At 35.1% G+C, this 15,869-nt stretch overlaps 2 protein-coding genes across 18 annotated transcripts in view; both read left to right on the top strand.

Annotated features, from left to right (window-relative positions):
- LOC310741613 (membrane cofactor protein-like) overlaps positions 1–11,349 on the top strand; it is a 59,286-nt gene extending 47,937 nt beyond the window's left edge. The window contains exons 10-13 of one of the 6 annotated variants that reach the window (XM_083569585.1): positions 2,786–2,859; positions 2,942–3,121; positions 3,211–3,384; positions 11,295–11,349. In XM_083569585.1, coding sequence (XP_083425711.1) covers positions 2,786–2,859; positions 2,942–3,121; positions 3,211–3,362 — 406 coding nt within the window. In that variant the 3' untranslated portion in view covers positions 3,363–3,384; positions 11,295–11,349. Of the gene's footprint in view, positions 1–2,785; positions 2,860–2,941; positions 3,122–3,210; positions 3,546–4,778; positions 4,812–11,294 lie in introns of those variants that run through there. The other 5 variants (XM_083569586.1, XM_083569588.1, XM_083569587.1 and 2 more) reach the window with 5 other exon arrangements.
- Positions 8,478–15,708, top strand: LOC310741615 (membrane cofactor protein-like). Of its 12 annotated transcripts, none has more exons than XM_083569596.1 (11): positions 8,478–8,597; positions 9,606–9,794; positions 9,971–10,070; positions 10,181–10,254; positions 10,337–10,516; positions 10,728–10,896; positions 11,284–11,360; positions 11,495–11,539; positions 12,630–12,666; positions 12,996–13,051; positions 13,537–15,708. In XM_083569596.1, the coding sequence occupies exons 1-10, from the start codon at positions 8,513–8,515 to the stop codon at positions 13,033–13,035; spliced, it is 996 nt and encodes a 331-aa protein (XP_083425722.1). In that variant the 5' UTR covers positions 8,478–8,512; the 3' UTR covers positions 13,036–13,051; positions 13,537–15,708. The 12 variants fall into 12 exon arrangements, 11 of the variants coding, with proteins under 11 accessions (XP_083425722.1, XP_083425726.1, XP_083425723.1 ...); XM_083569600.1 differs by having other exon boundaries at positions 10,728–10,901; positions 11,319–11,360; XM_083569597.1 differs by having other exon boundaries at positions 10,728–10,901; positions 11,277–11,342.
- Positions 15,709–15,869: the final 161 nt, after the last annotated feature.

Below are 15,869 nucleotides of genomic sequence, written 5' to 3'. Positions count from 1 at the left end.
TACAGTGGGTACGGAAAGTATTCAGACCCCCTTAAATTTTTCACTCTTTTTTATTTTGCAGCCATTTGCTAAAATCATTTAAGTTCATTTCTTTTCCTCATTAATGTACACATAGCACCCTATATTGACAGAAAAACACAGAATTGTTGACACTGTTGCAGATTTATTAAAAAAGAAAAACTAAAATATCACATGGTCCTAAGTATTCAGACCCTTTGCTCAGTATTTAGTAGAAGCACCCTTTTGATCTAATACAGCCATGAGTCTTTTTGGGAAGGCTGCCACAAGTTTTTCACACCTGGATTCAGGGATCCTCTGCCATTCCTCCTTGCAGATCCTCTCCAGTTCTGTCAAGTTGGACGGTAAACGTTGGTGGACAGCTATTTTTAGGTCTCTCCAGAGATGCTCAATTGGGTTTAAGTCATTGCTCTGGCTGGGCCATTCAAGAACAGTCACGGAGTTGTTGTGAAGCCACTCCTTCGTTATTTTAGCTGTGTGCTTAGGGTCATTGTCTTGTTGGAAGGTAAACCTTCAGCCCAGTCTGAGGTCCAAAGCACTCTGGAGAAGGTTTTCGTCCAGGATATCTCTGTGCTTGGCCGCATTCATCTTTCCCTTGATTGCAACCAGTCGTCCTGTCCCTGCAGCTGAAAAACACCCCCACAGCATGATGCTGCCACCACCATGCTTCATTGTTGAGACTGTACTGGACAGGTGATGAGCAGTGCCTGGTTTTCTCCACACATACCGCTTAGAATTAAGGCCAAAAAGTTCTATCTTGGTCTCATCAGACCAGAGAATCTTATTTCTCACCATCTTGGAGAACTCTATGCGGGTTTTTCATGTGTCCTGCACTGAGGAGAGGCTTCCGTCGGGCCACTCTGCCATAAAGCCCCGACTTGTGGAGGGCTGCAGTGATGGTTGACTTTCTACAACTTTCTCCCATCTCCCGACTGCATCTCTGGAGCTCAGCCATAGTGATCTTTGGGTTCTTCTTTACCTCTCTCACCAAGGCTCTTCTCCCCCGATAGCTCAGTTTGGCCGGTTGGCCAGCTCTAGGAAGGGTTCTGGTCGTCCCAAACGTCTTCCATTTGAGGATTATGGAGGCCACTGTGCTCTTAGGAACCTTAAGTGCAGCAAAAAAAAATTTGGAACCTTGGCCAGATCTGTGCCTTGCCACAATTCTGTCTCTGAGCTCTTCAGGCAGTTCCTTTGACCTTAATGATTCTCATTTGCTCTGACATGCATTGTGATCTGTAAGGTCTTATATAAACAGGTGTGTGGCTTTCCTAATCAAGTCCAATCATTATAATCAAAAATTTCTGGACTCAAATGAAGGTTTAGAACCATCTCAAGGATGATCAGAAGAAATGGAGAGCACCTGAGTTAAATATTTGAGTGTCACAGCAAAGGGTCTGAATACTTAGGACCATGTGATATTTCAGTTTTTCTTTTTTAATAAATCTGCAAAAAGGTCAACAATTCTGTGTTTTTCTGTCAGTATGGGGTGCTATGTGTACATTCATGAGGAAAAAAAATGAACTTAAATGATTTTAGCAAATGGCTGCAATATAACAAAAAGTGAAAAATTTAAGGGGGTCTGAAAACTTTCCGTACCCACTGTATATATATATATATACACGTGTATCTCTCTCTCTCTCTCTCTCTCTCTCTCTCTCTCTCTCTCTCTCTCTCTCTCTCTCTCTCTCTCTATATATATATATATATATATATATATAATGTATATGTACACACGTATCTATCTATCTATCTATCTATCTATCTATCTATCTATCTATCTATCTATCTATCTATCTATCTATCTATCTATCTATCTATATCTGAGAGAGAGAGAGAGAGAGAGAGAGAGAGAGAGAGAGAGAGAGATACACGTGTGTGTGTGTGTGTATATATATATATTAGTATTGTCCAGCTAAGGGGAAAAACAACAACCTGAAATAACTTAATAAATGTTATTATTGTCTTCATTCCAGTGTTTAAGTGAAGTCATCTGAGTGGAAATAAGATTAAATGGGTAAAACCATGTGGGTGACACCGAGTTCCAGTCTGATCCTCCTCCTCCTCACATGTCTGATGAAGATCGGAGAAATTTGAGGTAAAGTTCTGATGCGTTTCTTATCTCATTATTATATATATATTTTATAATACGCATCAGGTTTTTCTCTGTGCCTACAGATTGTTTTTTTCCTGCTTTTCACTGCAGTAGTTCCTAGAAATTTCTACTAATACAAATTATCTGGAAAATTTGTAGAAAGCATTTGTCTAAGCGATAGGATAATGTGTGTGTTGAAAAATCATGGGCTCTTATCGCAATGAAAACCAGCTAAAGGCGTTGTGATTTCAGTGTCACTATTTAAATTTTTTTTTAAATGTTTTTGCACTTCACCTTCACCTTTAAATGTTAGAACTTAAATGTTAGAACTTTTTGCACATGTGGAATTACTCATTGCATATTATTCTGAATTGTTTAAATTGTGATAATTTTGTACTATTATATTTATTCGTCTTTTATGTTTTTAGCACAATGCGTAAGACCCGTTGTTGGGGAAAACATCCTGCAGATTCAGCAGCTTCCCGGACAATCACGTGCAGTGGATCACACTAGATCTTCAGTGCACAAGTAATTAAATAATTTATTTTGTTTCATTATCCATATATCTGTAGCTTTGGTGGTTTGTTTATTTTGGTTATTACAGCAAAGCATGAATATTAACACACTGGCACTAAACATGGCCGTGTATCTCACATGGTACATCTCTGTTTGTAGATACATGGTTTCTGGACCTAAAATGAGAAATTGTGTTGATGCTGGTTGGGATGGGAGACCTGCGGAATGTGAAGGTAATGAATTTAATGGTAATTTTATACTTATTTGTAGGAGAAAATGTGTTTGAAGCAACTTAACATGTTCTTTTCTTTTTAGTGATAAAATGTTTACCACCTGCCAAAAAAGACCATGGAACTTATGAGCCTTTGGAAGATTATTATGATTATCTTAGTGTAGTCACTTACACTTGTAATCACCCTTATAGTCTTGATGGAGCACAAACAATAAGCTGTTCTGATAATTCAACATTTGAACCTTCTCCTCCTCGGTGTGTGGGTATTTTGGAGCTTGCAGTTGGTTTCCTGTTCTGGTTTAAATCAGCATATTTAATTTATTAATTTATTTCTGTCTTTTTTTTTTAACAGATATCAAGTGTGATGCACCTAGAATAGATAATGCTGTTAGAATCGAAGGCAAAGCACCACCCTACACTGAAGGAAATTTGGTCAATTACAAGTGTAATAAGGGCTACAAAATGAAGGGATCGGGTTATTTGGTTTGTGACAAAAATGGATGAAATCCTTCTCCTCCAGTGTGCGGTACTGTTGTTCAATGCTTGACATCATTGTTAATCACATCACACACACTCCATTCATTAATGTCAATCATGTGGCGTCAGTGCAAAATTAAACTCAAAGGGAAAAATGCACTTAATCTAATTGGGAGGAACTTTATCGTATAGCAAGACATCGATTCAAAACGCTAACACAAAAAAGGACTTTATCGGGGGGAAAGTCAGTCACTAGACTTTAATCTGATTGAGTAGTGATTTACCTCCTAAAGAGGGGCCTGAAGGAAGAAATTCATAATGAATTTAAAGAAAATTCAGTACAAGCATGGCAAAGCGTCACAAATAGGACTGCAAAAGTCTGGTGATGCCAGTGGGACTTTAATATTGCTAGTTGTTATATGTATAGCACTTGCAATTTTAATACACTTGCAATAGAATGTGTGTTCATTTAATGATAAATATACAGGTGCATCTTTATAAATTAGAATATCATTAAAAAGTTGATTTAATTAGTAATTCAACAAAAAAGTGAAACTTGTATATTGTATAGATTCATCACACACAGACTGATATATTTTAAGGGTTTATTTCTTTTAATTTGGATGATTATGGCTTAAAGCTAATGAAAACTCCAACCTGCAAAGGTTTCCTGAGCCTTTAAATGGTGTCTCAGTCTGGTTCAGGCTACACAATCATGAGGGAAGACTGCTGACTTGACAGTTGTCCAGAAGACGATCATTGACACCCTGCAGATGGAGGGTAAAACACAAAAGCTGCTGTTCACAGAGTGCTCATTAATGGAAAGTTTAATGGAAGGAAAAAATGTGGTAGAAAAAGGTGAAATGAAGCCCATTCAAGAATTTTGGGGGAGATTCACAAATAGTGGACTGCAGCTGGAGTCCGTGCTTCAAGAGCCACTACGCACAGACGTATCCATGGGCTACAACTGACTCATTCCTTGTGTCTGACCCAGAGACAATGTCAGAGGTGTCTTATCTGGGCAAAGGCCAAAAAAGTACTCAGTGGGACAAAGTCGTCTTTTCAGTTAAAAGGAAAGGAACGTTTGCATTTCATTTGGAAATCAAGGTCCCAGAGAACGGAAGAAGAGAGGAGAGGCACAGAATCCAATTTGCTTGAGGTCCAGTGTAAAGTTTGCACAGTCAGTGGTGGTTTGGGGAGTCACTTTTTGTATTGAATTACTAAAATAAAAAAACTTTTTAATGGTATTCTAATTTATTGAGATGCACCTGTACATACTCTTGACACAGATGTCCTCAGTCCTTCAAAATGGAACTGATGTTCTGAAGTGTCACATTCACATTGTAATTATTATTATTATTAATATTATTATACATTATATACAAGAGTATTGAAATGTATAAAATTATATATTTTTTTCTTCTTTTCTTTTTTTAAATATAGAAAAGTAAGGTCCAGATCCAGAGCCAGGTCCAGACCCAGATTCACACTAAAAGAACAAATGTTTAAATTGATTCTTATTGAGCTAGATTGCTAAACTGCTTTACTTTTCATGGATAATGTTGATGAACTAATTAATATTTAACATTCTGTTATTTACAGGCAAAGTCTTGGGGTGGATCATGGACCTTTGGGTAAGTGTACACTGAATTAACACTGGTTTTGCACATGGAATATATATAGTTTATTAATTAATTTATTTTCAGATGGTAATATCTGACTAAATATAAGGTGATATTCAAATATAAATACATATATAAATTTGTATTTCTAATATATAGTATTAATAGACTTATGGTTAATGTGTAATGGCATGTTGTTGGAGGACACTATCGCAAAATCCGATGGTCTGAAGCGGCTGAACAATATGCAATGCTGAAATTTAGACTTTCTATCTGCATATAGTCACATTTATTTATTGTAAAACATCCAGGAAAAAAGTATTAACTAGAAATATTAACAACTAGAATCAGTCATTCTCAAACTATCTTAAATTTTTTATCTTGCTTGAATTTAAATAAAATATAAATGTAAAAATAATGCTTGTGTAATTGAGAAGGCTACAGGTTCTCTAAATCATGTTAAAAAGTGCTGAGACTGGAAACTCCTTTCAAATGTTTTGTTATCGAAAGCTCACAGTGTAATCTCATTAGTATAAACCTGTGATTTACTCCACACCCTCAGCATAGCCACTGCATTTTATATACTGTAGTAATATAAAGGAGTATTAAAGTCTTAAATCTATAAAACATAATACAAAGAGTCCCTGAATCACGATGATTCAGCTAAGGATTTTTCGATCTTGCAATAAAGATGTCAATATGGCAAAATGATCAAAAATATTGCGTAATTTTCGCACGATATGTTTGGATGCGGCCAGGGTAAACACATCTCCTGCCTTGTCAGATGCCTTATTCAGATGCGCCCATTCCACATACATATATACTGTAAAGTTTATACATTATGGTACCATAATTTGCTCTGTTTTGCTTAAGTATTTACTGCAATTTGTTAAATTATTATATTACCCCATAATGATAACCATTTCTTAAGACTCCTGGTTAAGCTAGGCCATGTCTCAACTTATTTTCAAGTTACGATGGGGTCATTCTAACACTATTTTCTCCATCGTCAGAGACTACCTGTATTTGTATTCCAAAACAATACATTTCACATAAAAAATTTCTAGTGCTGTATATTTGTATATTAATCCATATTAAGTGGTGATATGTAAAATTTCCTTTTCAGGAAAGTTTATGGACGTAGTGAGGAAATACATGCAGGTGGTTGGTTTGAAAGAGGCAGATGTAGAGGACAGAGTGCACTATGGTAGTCCTTTATAGTTCTTCTTTTTACTGTGTACTGCATCAGGGATATATGGTAGAAATGACAATAAAAGCTTCTTGACTTGACTTGACTTGACTTGACTTGACTTGACTTGATTTGTCTTGACCTGGTGGGAGCAACCGAAAGAAGAAGCATAAGAAGACTGCAGCCAGCCATTAGAGGGCGCCAAAGAGATTTTAGTTTCATATTTATCCTTACATTCTTTCATATTTAATGTTCGCTCAATTCTCACACACATATAAACATCAGATCACATCCGTTTAAATGAAGAAACTGTTTGTATTTTGTGAAATACAGCAGTAATGTGGGTCGCATATATATATATATATATATATATATATATATATATATATATATATATATATCTATCTATCTATCTATCTATCTATCTATCTATCTATCTATCTATCTATCTATCTATCTATATATATATATATATATATATATATATATATATATATATATATATAAGCTCAAATACCACTGACTGACTCACTCACTCATTACGAAATCTCAAAAACCACTGAACGGATTGCAATGAAATTTGGAACATACCTTCCTCTTGGGTCTTAGGTGCTCAATAAGAAAGGGTTTTGAAAAATTCGCCCTGGATCGCGGCTAACTCGCGAAAAACGCGATTTCTCACGCATTGTAAACTCTTCGAAATAACAGTACGGATCCTCATGAAACGTACTACATTGTTTCTTATTACATGTTAGATGCACGATAAAAAATTATTTTCAAAGTAGTTTGCTCATAAACTTGACTTGACTTGACTTGACTTGTATCGGTACTACAAAGGGGTAGTACGTTATTTGTTGACGTTACGTTCTGATCTCTGATCATCCAGTCCTGCTCAGTGCTTATGTGTATATGAATATATGACAAGCAAGGTGCAAATAAAAATAAGGGTGGGGTAAATGAAACATTTTGTAGAAGCAGGCTGGGGCAGAAACAAATAAATCTGTTTGGAATACAGCTTTCAGGGGTTTTGCCAAATAAGACATAAGAGTTTTGTGTAGGTGATTTACTTGGACCCTTTTGGCTTTCCATATTCCGTTCTAATAGAACAACAACAAGCGAAAACTAAATATATATAATATAAATAAATATATATAACCGCCGTGATGGCAAAACACATGAGGTCATGATTTTATCTGCTGAGAATTTACTGTAAACGAGGTTAAATGCGGATAGATACGAGTCATGCTCCTGCAGGGGTGTGTCCACATTTCCTGTCATTCACATAGGATCCGACAGGAACAACCCAGAGCCTGGCGTCCATTTAACACACTCAGTAGGTCGCTTCAAGACCTCTACCGAAAGGTATGATCTATTTGGGTGTTTCTTGGTAGTAAATTTATATTTTAGATATTTAATACGGGAGTAGGTCCTTATTAAAGCCTGCTTCAAGCTTTTCTGTTGGTTAGTTTCGTCTTTGCCACCTCACAGGCAGGTTGCTCGGCCTCGGACGGTTACTTCTTAGATAAACATACTACTACTTATTTTAATTGTCTATCACATTATTTGGTATTTTAAACACCCAAATGGAAGCGTTATTTAAATAATTATAATATAATATTGATTATTGTATATCATACGACTCAGGAAAAGGCGATGCCGCGCGCGCCTGCTTTTCTTCGTTTTTCCATGTGTTTGGTAATCAGTTTGGACGTTAGCATGTCGAGCTAACTTACATTACTCAACAGGAAATATACAATTTAGCCGGAATTTTGGTCAATAAGTTTAGTCAAAAACATATCTGAAATTCGTATTTATCTCGATAGCTAAGCATTTGACTTTTAAAACCGAGTCGGAAAACTAAACAAAACAATAATATAATCGAGTTATATTTATTATAAGCAAAATATACGCTAGCTAGTGTATTAGCTAGTTATCTAACTGGTTCGTTAAAAATAAAATAATACATTTATATACGTTTAATTAAATTGGGTTTGTACCTACTTAATTAAATAAAATAATGCAAGTAACTTACATTCGTATTAATTAGATAGTTAACTGGGAGCTATCTTCACTTTTAAAACTAATTAAAAAAATAAATAAATAAATTTTTAACCAGTTTTTTAAATAACAAACCAAAAATGGTTAACCAATTTACAAACTTCTCTGTAAAATGCTAGACATTTATATAATAAATTTTTAATAATAAGTAATCTAATATCGATCTAACTGTCTGTCTACATATCTATACAATAATACTGTAATATAGTATTGTTCAGCTGGGGGGGACAACAACCTGAGATAAATAAATGTTATTATTGTCTCCATTCCAGTATTGAAGTGAAGTCGTCTGAGTGGAAATAAGATTAATGGGTAAAACCATGTGGGTGACACCGAGCTCCAGTCTGATCCTCCTCCTCCTCACATGTCTGATGAAGATCGGAGAAATTCGAGGTAAAGTTCAGATGCGTTTCTTATCTCATTATTATATATTTATTTCATAATACGCCTTTTTTTTTCCATCAGGTTTCTCTCTGTGCCTACAGATTGTTTTTGTCCTGCTTTTCACTGCAGTAGTTCCTAGAAATTTCTACTAATACAAATGATCTGGATAATTTGTAGAAAGCATTTGTTTAATCGATAGGATAATGTGTGTGTGTGTTGGGTTTGGGGTGGTGTGTGTGTGTGTGTGTGTGTGTGAGAGAGAGAGAGAAGGTCATGGATTAGTTTGAATCACCATGATGACGTTGAGAAGGCTCACAGGAAAAAAAAATAACTATTTATATATGAACAAAAAAAATAATATTTTTTCCCAAAGAAGGGGTGTCGAAAGAGATTTTTGAGATGAAGACACAAAACTTGGTTGGTTATTTGTAAATATGTCCATGAAGAGCAGTGTAGTGTGTTCATGGGGAACAAGGATTAGTCATTGGGAGCCTCTTCCTGATCACGAGTTGTGTACTGTTGTGTGCTGGTGAGTCGACCGAATCCTTTTAGTTCTGATAAGCAGCGACTGTGAAGTGAACTGAAGATATGTATCGAGTGTGGAACAGTTTCCAAATTATGCTTACCTTATTTAAACCCATGATGCTGTTAATGAAGTCTAAAAAGTATCCAGATCTAGTGACAGAGTTGTTCTTCTGAGCCTTTTCATAGAGACTCCCCACAATTACCCATGGACCTGCCAAAAAATGTCACTTTTCTGGATTATCTTAATGCCATGTAATGTAGTAGCAAACAGCTTAAAATTCATGGGCTCTAATCGCAATGAGAACCAGCTGAAGGCGTTGTGATTTCAGTGTCAGTATTTAATGTTTTTGCACTTCACCCACTTAAATGTTAAAACTTATTGCACCTTGATGATAATCACACATGTGGAATTACTCATTGCATGTTATTCTGAATTGTTTAAATTGTGTTAATTTTGTACTATTATATTTATTCTTCTTTTTATGTTTTTAGCACAATGCGTAAGACCCGTTGTTGGGGAAAACAGGGTTCTTGCTGATGATTCAGGCCAAACGAGTTTCCCTGATGGATCATCAGTAAAATTCAAATGCAGCACTGGTTATCAGCCTGCAGATCCAGCAGCTTCCCGGACAATCACGTGCAGTGGACAACAGTGGACCACACTAGATCTTCAGTGCAAAAGTATTTTTCCTTATTCACATTTTCTCATTCCAGCTTTTATTTATTTATTTATTTGTGAATTTATTGTTTTATTTATTTAGTTAGTTACGTTATCCATATATCTGTAGCGTTGGTGGTTTGTTTATTTTGGTTATTAAAGCAAAGCCTGAATATTAAGATATCCTTTATATCTTTAGAAAAGTCCTGTGGAAGTCCAGGGGAGTTGAACAATGGAAGGTATCTAACTCCAGATGGAATTCTGTTTGGTGCAACAGCCATTGCACAGTGTAACCCAGGGTTAGTAAAACCGCTTTTCGTTAATCTAATTTTTTGTCTTTGCTCCAATTTTTAAACACACTGGCACTAAACATGGCCGTGTATCTCACATGGTACATCTCTGTTTGTAGATACGTGGTTTCTGGACCTAAAATGAGAAATTGTGTTGATGCTGGTTGGGATGGGAGACGTGCGGAATGTGAAGGTAATGAATTTAATGGTAATTTTATACTTATTTGTAGGAGAAAATGTGTTTGAAGCAACTTAACATGTTCTTTTCTTTTTAGTGATAAAATGTTTACCACCTGCAGAAATAGACCACGGAACTTATGAGCCTTTGAAAGATCATTATGATTATCTTAGTGTAGTCACTTACACTTGTAATCACCCTTATAGTCTTCATGGAGCACAAACAATAAGCTGTTCTGATGATGCAACATTTCAACCTTCTCCTCCTCGGTGTGTGGGTGAGTAAATGGGTTTTTTATTTTAACAAATAATTATCTGAACATTTCTGAATGCTCAATTTATTTATTTTTTCTCTACATTGCCACAGTTTTTGTTTATTTTATTAATTTTGGAGCTTGCAGTTGGTTTCCTGTTCTGGTGTAAATCAGCATATTTCATTGATTTATTCTTTTCTATCTTTTTTTTTTTTGTTTGTTTGTTTTTTTACAGATATCAAGTGTGATGCACCTAGAATACATAATGCTGTTAGAATCGAAGGCAAAGCACCACCCTACACTGAAGGAAATTTTGTCAATTACAAGTGTAATAAGGGCTACGAAATGAAGGGATCGGGTTATTTGGTTTGTGGCATAAATGGATGGGATCCTCCTCCTCCAGTGTGCGGTACTGTTGTTCAATGCTTGACATCATTGTTAATCACATCACACACACTCCATTCATTAATGTCAATCATGTGGCGTCAGTGCAAAGTTAAACTCAAAGGGAAAAATGCACTTAATATTGTTAGTTGTTATATGTAAAGCACTTGCCATTCTAATACACTTGTAGTAAAATTTGTTAATTTATTTATAAATATACATACTCTTAACACAGATGTCCTCAATCCTTCTAAATGTAACCGATGTTCTGAAGTGTCACATTATCACATTGTAATTATTATTATAAATTATTATACAGGAGTACTGCAATGTATAATGGAGTATTATTTTAAATGTTCCTTTTTTTTTTTTTTTTTTTAAATATATATATATAAACCAGAATCAAGTCCGGGTCCAGATCCAGGTCCAGATCCAAGTCCAGGTCCAGGTCCAGGTCCAGATCCAAGTCCATCTCCAGGTCCAGGTCCAGGTCCAGACCTAGATTCACACTGATCAAAAGAGAAAATGTTTAAATTGATTCTCATTGTGCTAGATTGCTAAACTGCTTTACTTTTCAAGGATGATGAACTAATTATTATTTAATATTGTTATTTACAGGAAATGGTCTTGCGATTGGGCTTGGGGTTGCCGCTGGACTTGTGGGTAAGTGTACACAAGTGAATTACTTTGACAAGTGAAAATTTGGACAATTATATCTGACAGTGAATTACTTTGGCAATTTTTATTTGGACAATAATATCTGTGTAAATATCAAATAAAATATGTTTATTTGTTATATAAATACTATTTACAGTCTTATTGATGATCTGAAGCGGCTGTACAGTATGCAATGTTAAAATTTAGACTTTCTATTTGCATATAGTCACATTTATTCATTGTGGAACATCCAGGAAAAAAGTATTATCTAGAAATATGAACAACTAGAAGCAGTCATTTCCACACAATTTTCTTTTTTTTTTTTTTTTTTCTAGCTTGAATTATAATGAAAAATAAATGTAAAAAAAAAAAAAAAATTGGTACTGAAAAAGCTTTCAGTATAAACACATTAGTGTAAACCTGTGATTTACTCTATGCTATAACCACTGTATTTTCTATTGTGAGATAAAGGTGTATTTAATGTCTTAAAACTGTCAAATGTAATACAGGTAGTCCCTAAATCATGATTGGTGGAATTATGATTTTTCTTTCTTATGATGATCTTGATACGAAAAAAATTATAAAAATATTACAGTTTCGGTGCAACATTTAAATTTTCATAGGATACGTTTGGATGCTGCCAGGGTGTACATGTCTCCTGCCTTGTGAGATGCCTTACTCTTGCAATTGGTTGACAGGGTTCAGTTGTTTCGATGTTAAAGCACCCCCCCCTCCTCCCCCCCATGTTTTTTGATGTTTCAAAGCCCAATTGTAGTTCTTTGCCCTCCACTCGCACGTGCCTGTTGCCACGTTTTACACTTCTAAAAATTGCTCTGTTTTGCTAAATGATGTACTGAAATGTAACCAATTGGCATATATTACCCTATAATAATGACCATTTCTTTAGACTACTGGTTAGGCTAGGACATGTCTCGAATATTTTTAAGTTGCGATGGGGTCTTTGTAACACTATTTTCTCCATCGTCAGGGACTACCTGTATTTCAACTCCAAAAGAATACATTTCACATTTTAAATAATTGCTAGTATATTTGTATATTAATCCATATTAAGTGATATGTTAAATTTCCTTTTCAGTACTGATTATAGTTATTGTGTGCTGTGTGAAGACAAGGTAAGTGTAAAACCGTTTTCTTTAGTGTATAACCACATCAATGGCAGAATCTTTTTTAAAATTTTATTTAATGCAATTTGCCCACATTAACAGCATGCTTACTGCTTTACTCTTACTTTGATGAGAATGTCTTATGTTTGTTTGCAAAATGGTCACGGCATGAAAATTGTAGTAATATAGACCCGTTTTATTAAGAGTAGTTTGTAGGGGTTTTCTGCAGTTAAATCTTATTTGTATATAATATAAAATATGCAGGAGATGCTTTTAAATACCAGACAAATAGGATTTTCGAAGGTTTAACAGGCCGATGCTGGAATTTTGACTTTCAGCTCTGGCTGGGGAAAGGTGCCCACTAGAAACGAAGCTTAACGCCATCACTGTCCTGGTAAGGAAATCAGATTGTCATGTGTTAGATTAGATTCAATTGCTTCAAATCATTAGAACAGTACAAAAGCAAATTTTCCAGCTTTATATTGGTTACATGAATGTACTTCCCTAGATTTCATGCTAGTAAGAATCAATTTGCTTTTATGTTTTAATTGCTGGCATGAACTAAAATTCACAAGGATGAACTTTTGTCTATATGTTTGGTTCTTACCTCAGTTGCAAAGAATAGAAGATTTTCATTCAGATTTCACTTAGAATTGACAGAAAACGAGCAGCCATGACCTGTCTCTTGCTAGTGTGAATGTAGAGTACCATGTAACTAACCTGTTTGCTGCTTTACAAAAGGCATGTTTTAGTTTCTTTAACTTTTTTACAGCGAATGCTTAATTCTGCTTAATGCTTTTAACTCATATCATTGCCCAGATTTTTATTTCCCTTTAGCTTTTGGAAGGTTTTTACTATTTTTACTATGCTCTTTTCTAGAATGGGCTCCCAGTAAAGCACTATTTGACTGATCCAAATCCTTGGTGTTCACCTGCTTTCTATTGGTCTTTGTTTCTCGAGGGAGTGGATTGACATGGAAGGAACAGAGCTCCTGTTTTTGTCATTTATTCTTGGAGACTAGCAAATGTGTGCTTTGGTCTTAAGACAGAGGTTCTCAACTATTATAACCGCGTGCGTGCGTGTGTGTGTGTGTGTGTGTGTGTGTGTGTGTGTGTGTGTGTGTGTGTGTGCTAAAACCTATACATTGCACATTTTTCCAGAATTTGGTGAGGATGGCAGGGACAGTGAGATTATGTGGTCACTACAAATTTGCAGACTGTAACACTAATATATTATAATAAGGTAATAATTGAAGATGACTTAATATTACTTGCACTGATTCACTATAGAGACAAAATGGAATGTAAAGAGCAAAACCTGTTGGTGGTTCTGCAAGCTTGCATCTCAGTGCCCTCGTGGCTTCATTTAGCTTTTCCCAGGAATGGAAAGTGTAAAACTCTCACAGCTCTTTGTTTGTGGCCTAATGGTTGGGAACCTTCGTTTCAAAATGTCTTATTAGTTGAAGTTAGAATTATAAAAAAAAAAGGAGCATGATGCATTTTGTGCTCTTAACTAACGTTTTTCTTTTCTACAAATTTGATCAAACAAAATTTCTATACAAACTGATTTGTGTTCATATAAAATAGAATTCAAATTAATGCAAATTTTAAGTTTTGTCCTGATCACTGCTTTGCATATAATATCCATTTGCTGGAATCAACAGCTAATCATGCAAACTGGCAATCTAGGCTCTGTTCCTGTTTATCCTGAGAGAATCTTTACCTTTTGCCTCGTGTTCTAAGTCACAGAAGAAACAAGGAAACGACAGATACATTTTACTAACCGGAATATCCTGATCGGTCGCTTTCACCTTCACACATGTTCACAAAATCTACTTGCACATAAAAAAATATATAACACTGTTAATTTTGAGCACATGCCATATAACTTGTGCCTGCTGCTTAGAAACTACGCAAATGAGAGTGATTTTTGTCTGTGCCACGTTGAACCACAGCGTGGTTGAATTCTGCTAAATAAAATAATTTTAACGAAACACAACTTGCTACTTAGCAAGCAAGCTCCCTGACTATAATTTAGTAGTCTTTATTTAATTTTTTATAATATTTATAAGATTAAGGACAGCGTTGGAGAATTGACTGTTACCAGAAAATACATGTAAAAATAAGGTAAAGGTTTGTGATGTGTGGTGTGGTGAGCTTGTTAATATAACAGGAACAGCTGTGTATATATTTTCCTGCCTCGGCTAAAATAATTTTTTTTCTTTTTCATGCTGTACCCAATTGAAATTTTTAAGCTTACCATTAAATCCTAGCATAGTTTCTATAAGTAATCTAAATTGTGTGGGTTTTTTTGGTGGGGGTTGTTTCCCCCAGTATGTGCAGTTATTATAGTTTGTGATCCTATTGTTTGTTGATTAACTTGTTTGATTAGTTTGTTTGTTTAACTTTTTCAGAATGAGTGTCTTTTTAGACAGAATGCTTTAATCTTTCTGGAATGGACTCCATGCTAGTTTGAAATACAGTCTCACTGTAAGGGGGAGGTGAAAAAACTCACTCTGAAATTTGATACCCTTTTTTTTTTTTTTTCTTTATCAGTGACTGAAAAGCATAGCTGTGTGATGTGAAATTAAATATAAAGTATTACCTGCTATATAGAAAATGATCCTGTTATGTTGGTGAGGAAAAAAGAATCAGCTGAGAATAAAAAAACACAATGTGAAAAGTGAATGTAATTCCTGCATTCCACTTGTCTAATCGCAGTGTGGTGGTTATAATCAAAAGGCCCTCTATTGCTTCTTTTTGGTTTCAATGATAAAAAAAAAAATTTCTCCACCTGTGAGATTGTATTTCTCTGAGGAATCTAAAGAATGAGTCTATTTTTACACTCTATAATACATGCTGTGTCAAAGTTTTTATGGTATAGTTAGAAGTCTGCTTGGGCTACATGAAAGGCTGCTGTAATATCCCCAAAAACGTTTGCTTAGTTCAAATTCTTTCCAAAAAGTTCATATGGATATTGAGCCACATCTGCATTATAACATGTGTGAGCATGTCATCACTACACAATAAAGTGGATGTCCTTTGCTTTGTATGTTTTTGCTACAATTTCTTGTTTCTTCATTTCTTTCTTGATCATCTTTTCCATACTCACAGAGGTTTTTTCACAGAGATTATCTTCAATATGCATCTTTCTCAACGCACTGTTAAAAATGATTTTTTAAGATACATAATCTGCTGTTTGAGGCACACTCT

Source organism: Silurus aristotelis (assembly GCF_946808225.1).
Source record: "Silurus aristotelis genome assembly, chromosome: 19".
NCBI classification, from domain to species: Eukaryota; Metazoa; Chordata; class Actinopteri; order Siluriformes; family Siluridae; genus Silurus; species Silurus aristotelis.
The sequence above is the reverse complement of the archived record's forward strand: the minus strand, read 5'-3'. Positions and strand labels throughout refer to the sequence as shown.

Excerpts from the sequence above, each read along its gene's own strand:
- LOC310741615 (XM_083569591.1), top strand. The coding sequence starts at position 8,513 with ATGGGTAAAACCATGTGGGTGACACCGAGCTCCAGTCTGATCCTCCTC. Across the intron at positions 10,071-10,180 it reads ATTGCACAGTGTAACCCAGG|ATACGTGGTTTCTGGACCTA; the intron begins GTTAGTAAAACC and ends CTCTGTTTGTAG. Across the intron at positions 12,667-12,995 it reads GTGTGCTGTGTGAAGACAAG|CTCTGGCTGGGGAAAGGTGC; the intron begins GTAAGTGTAAAA and ends TTTGACTTTCAG.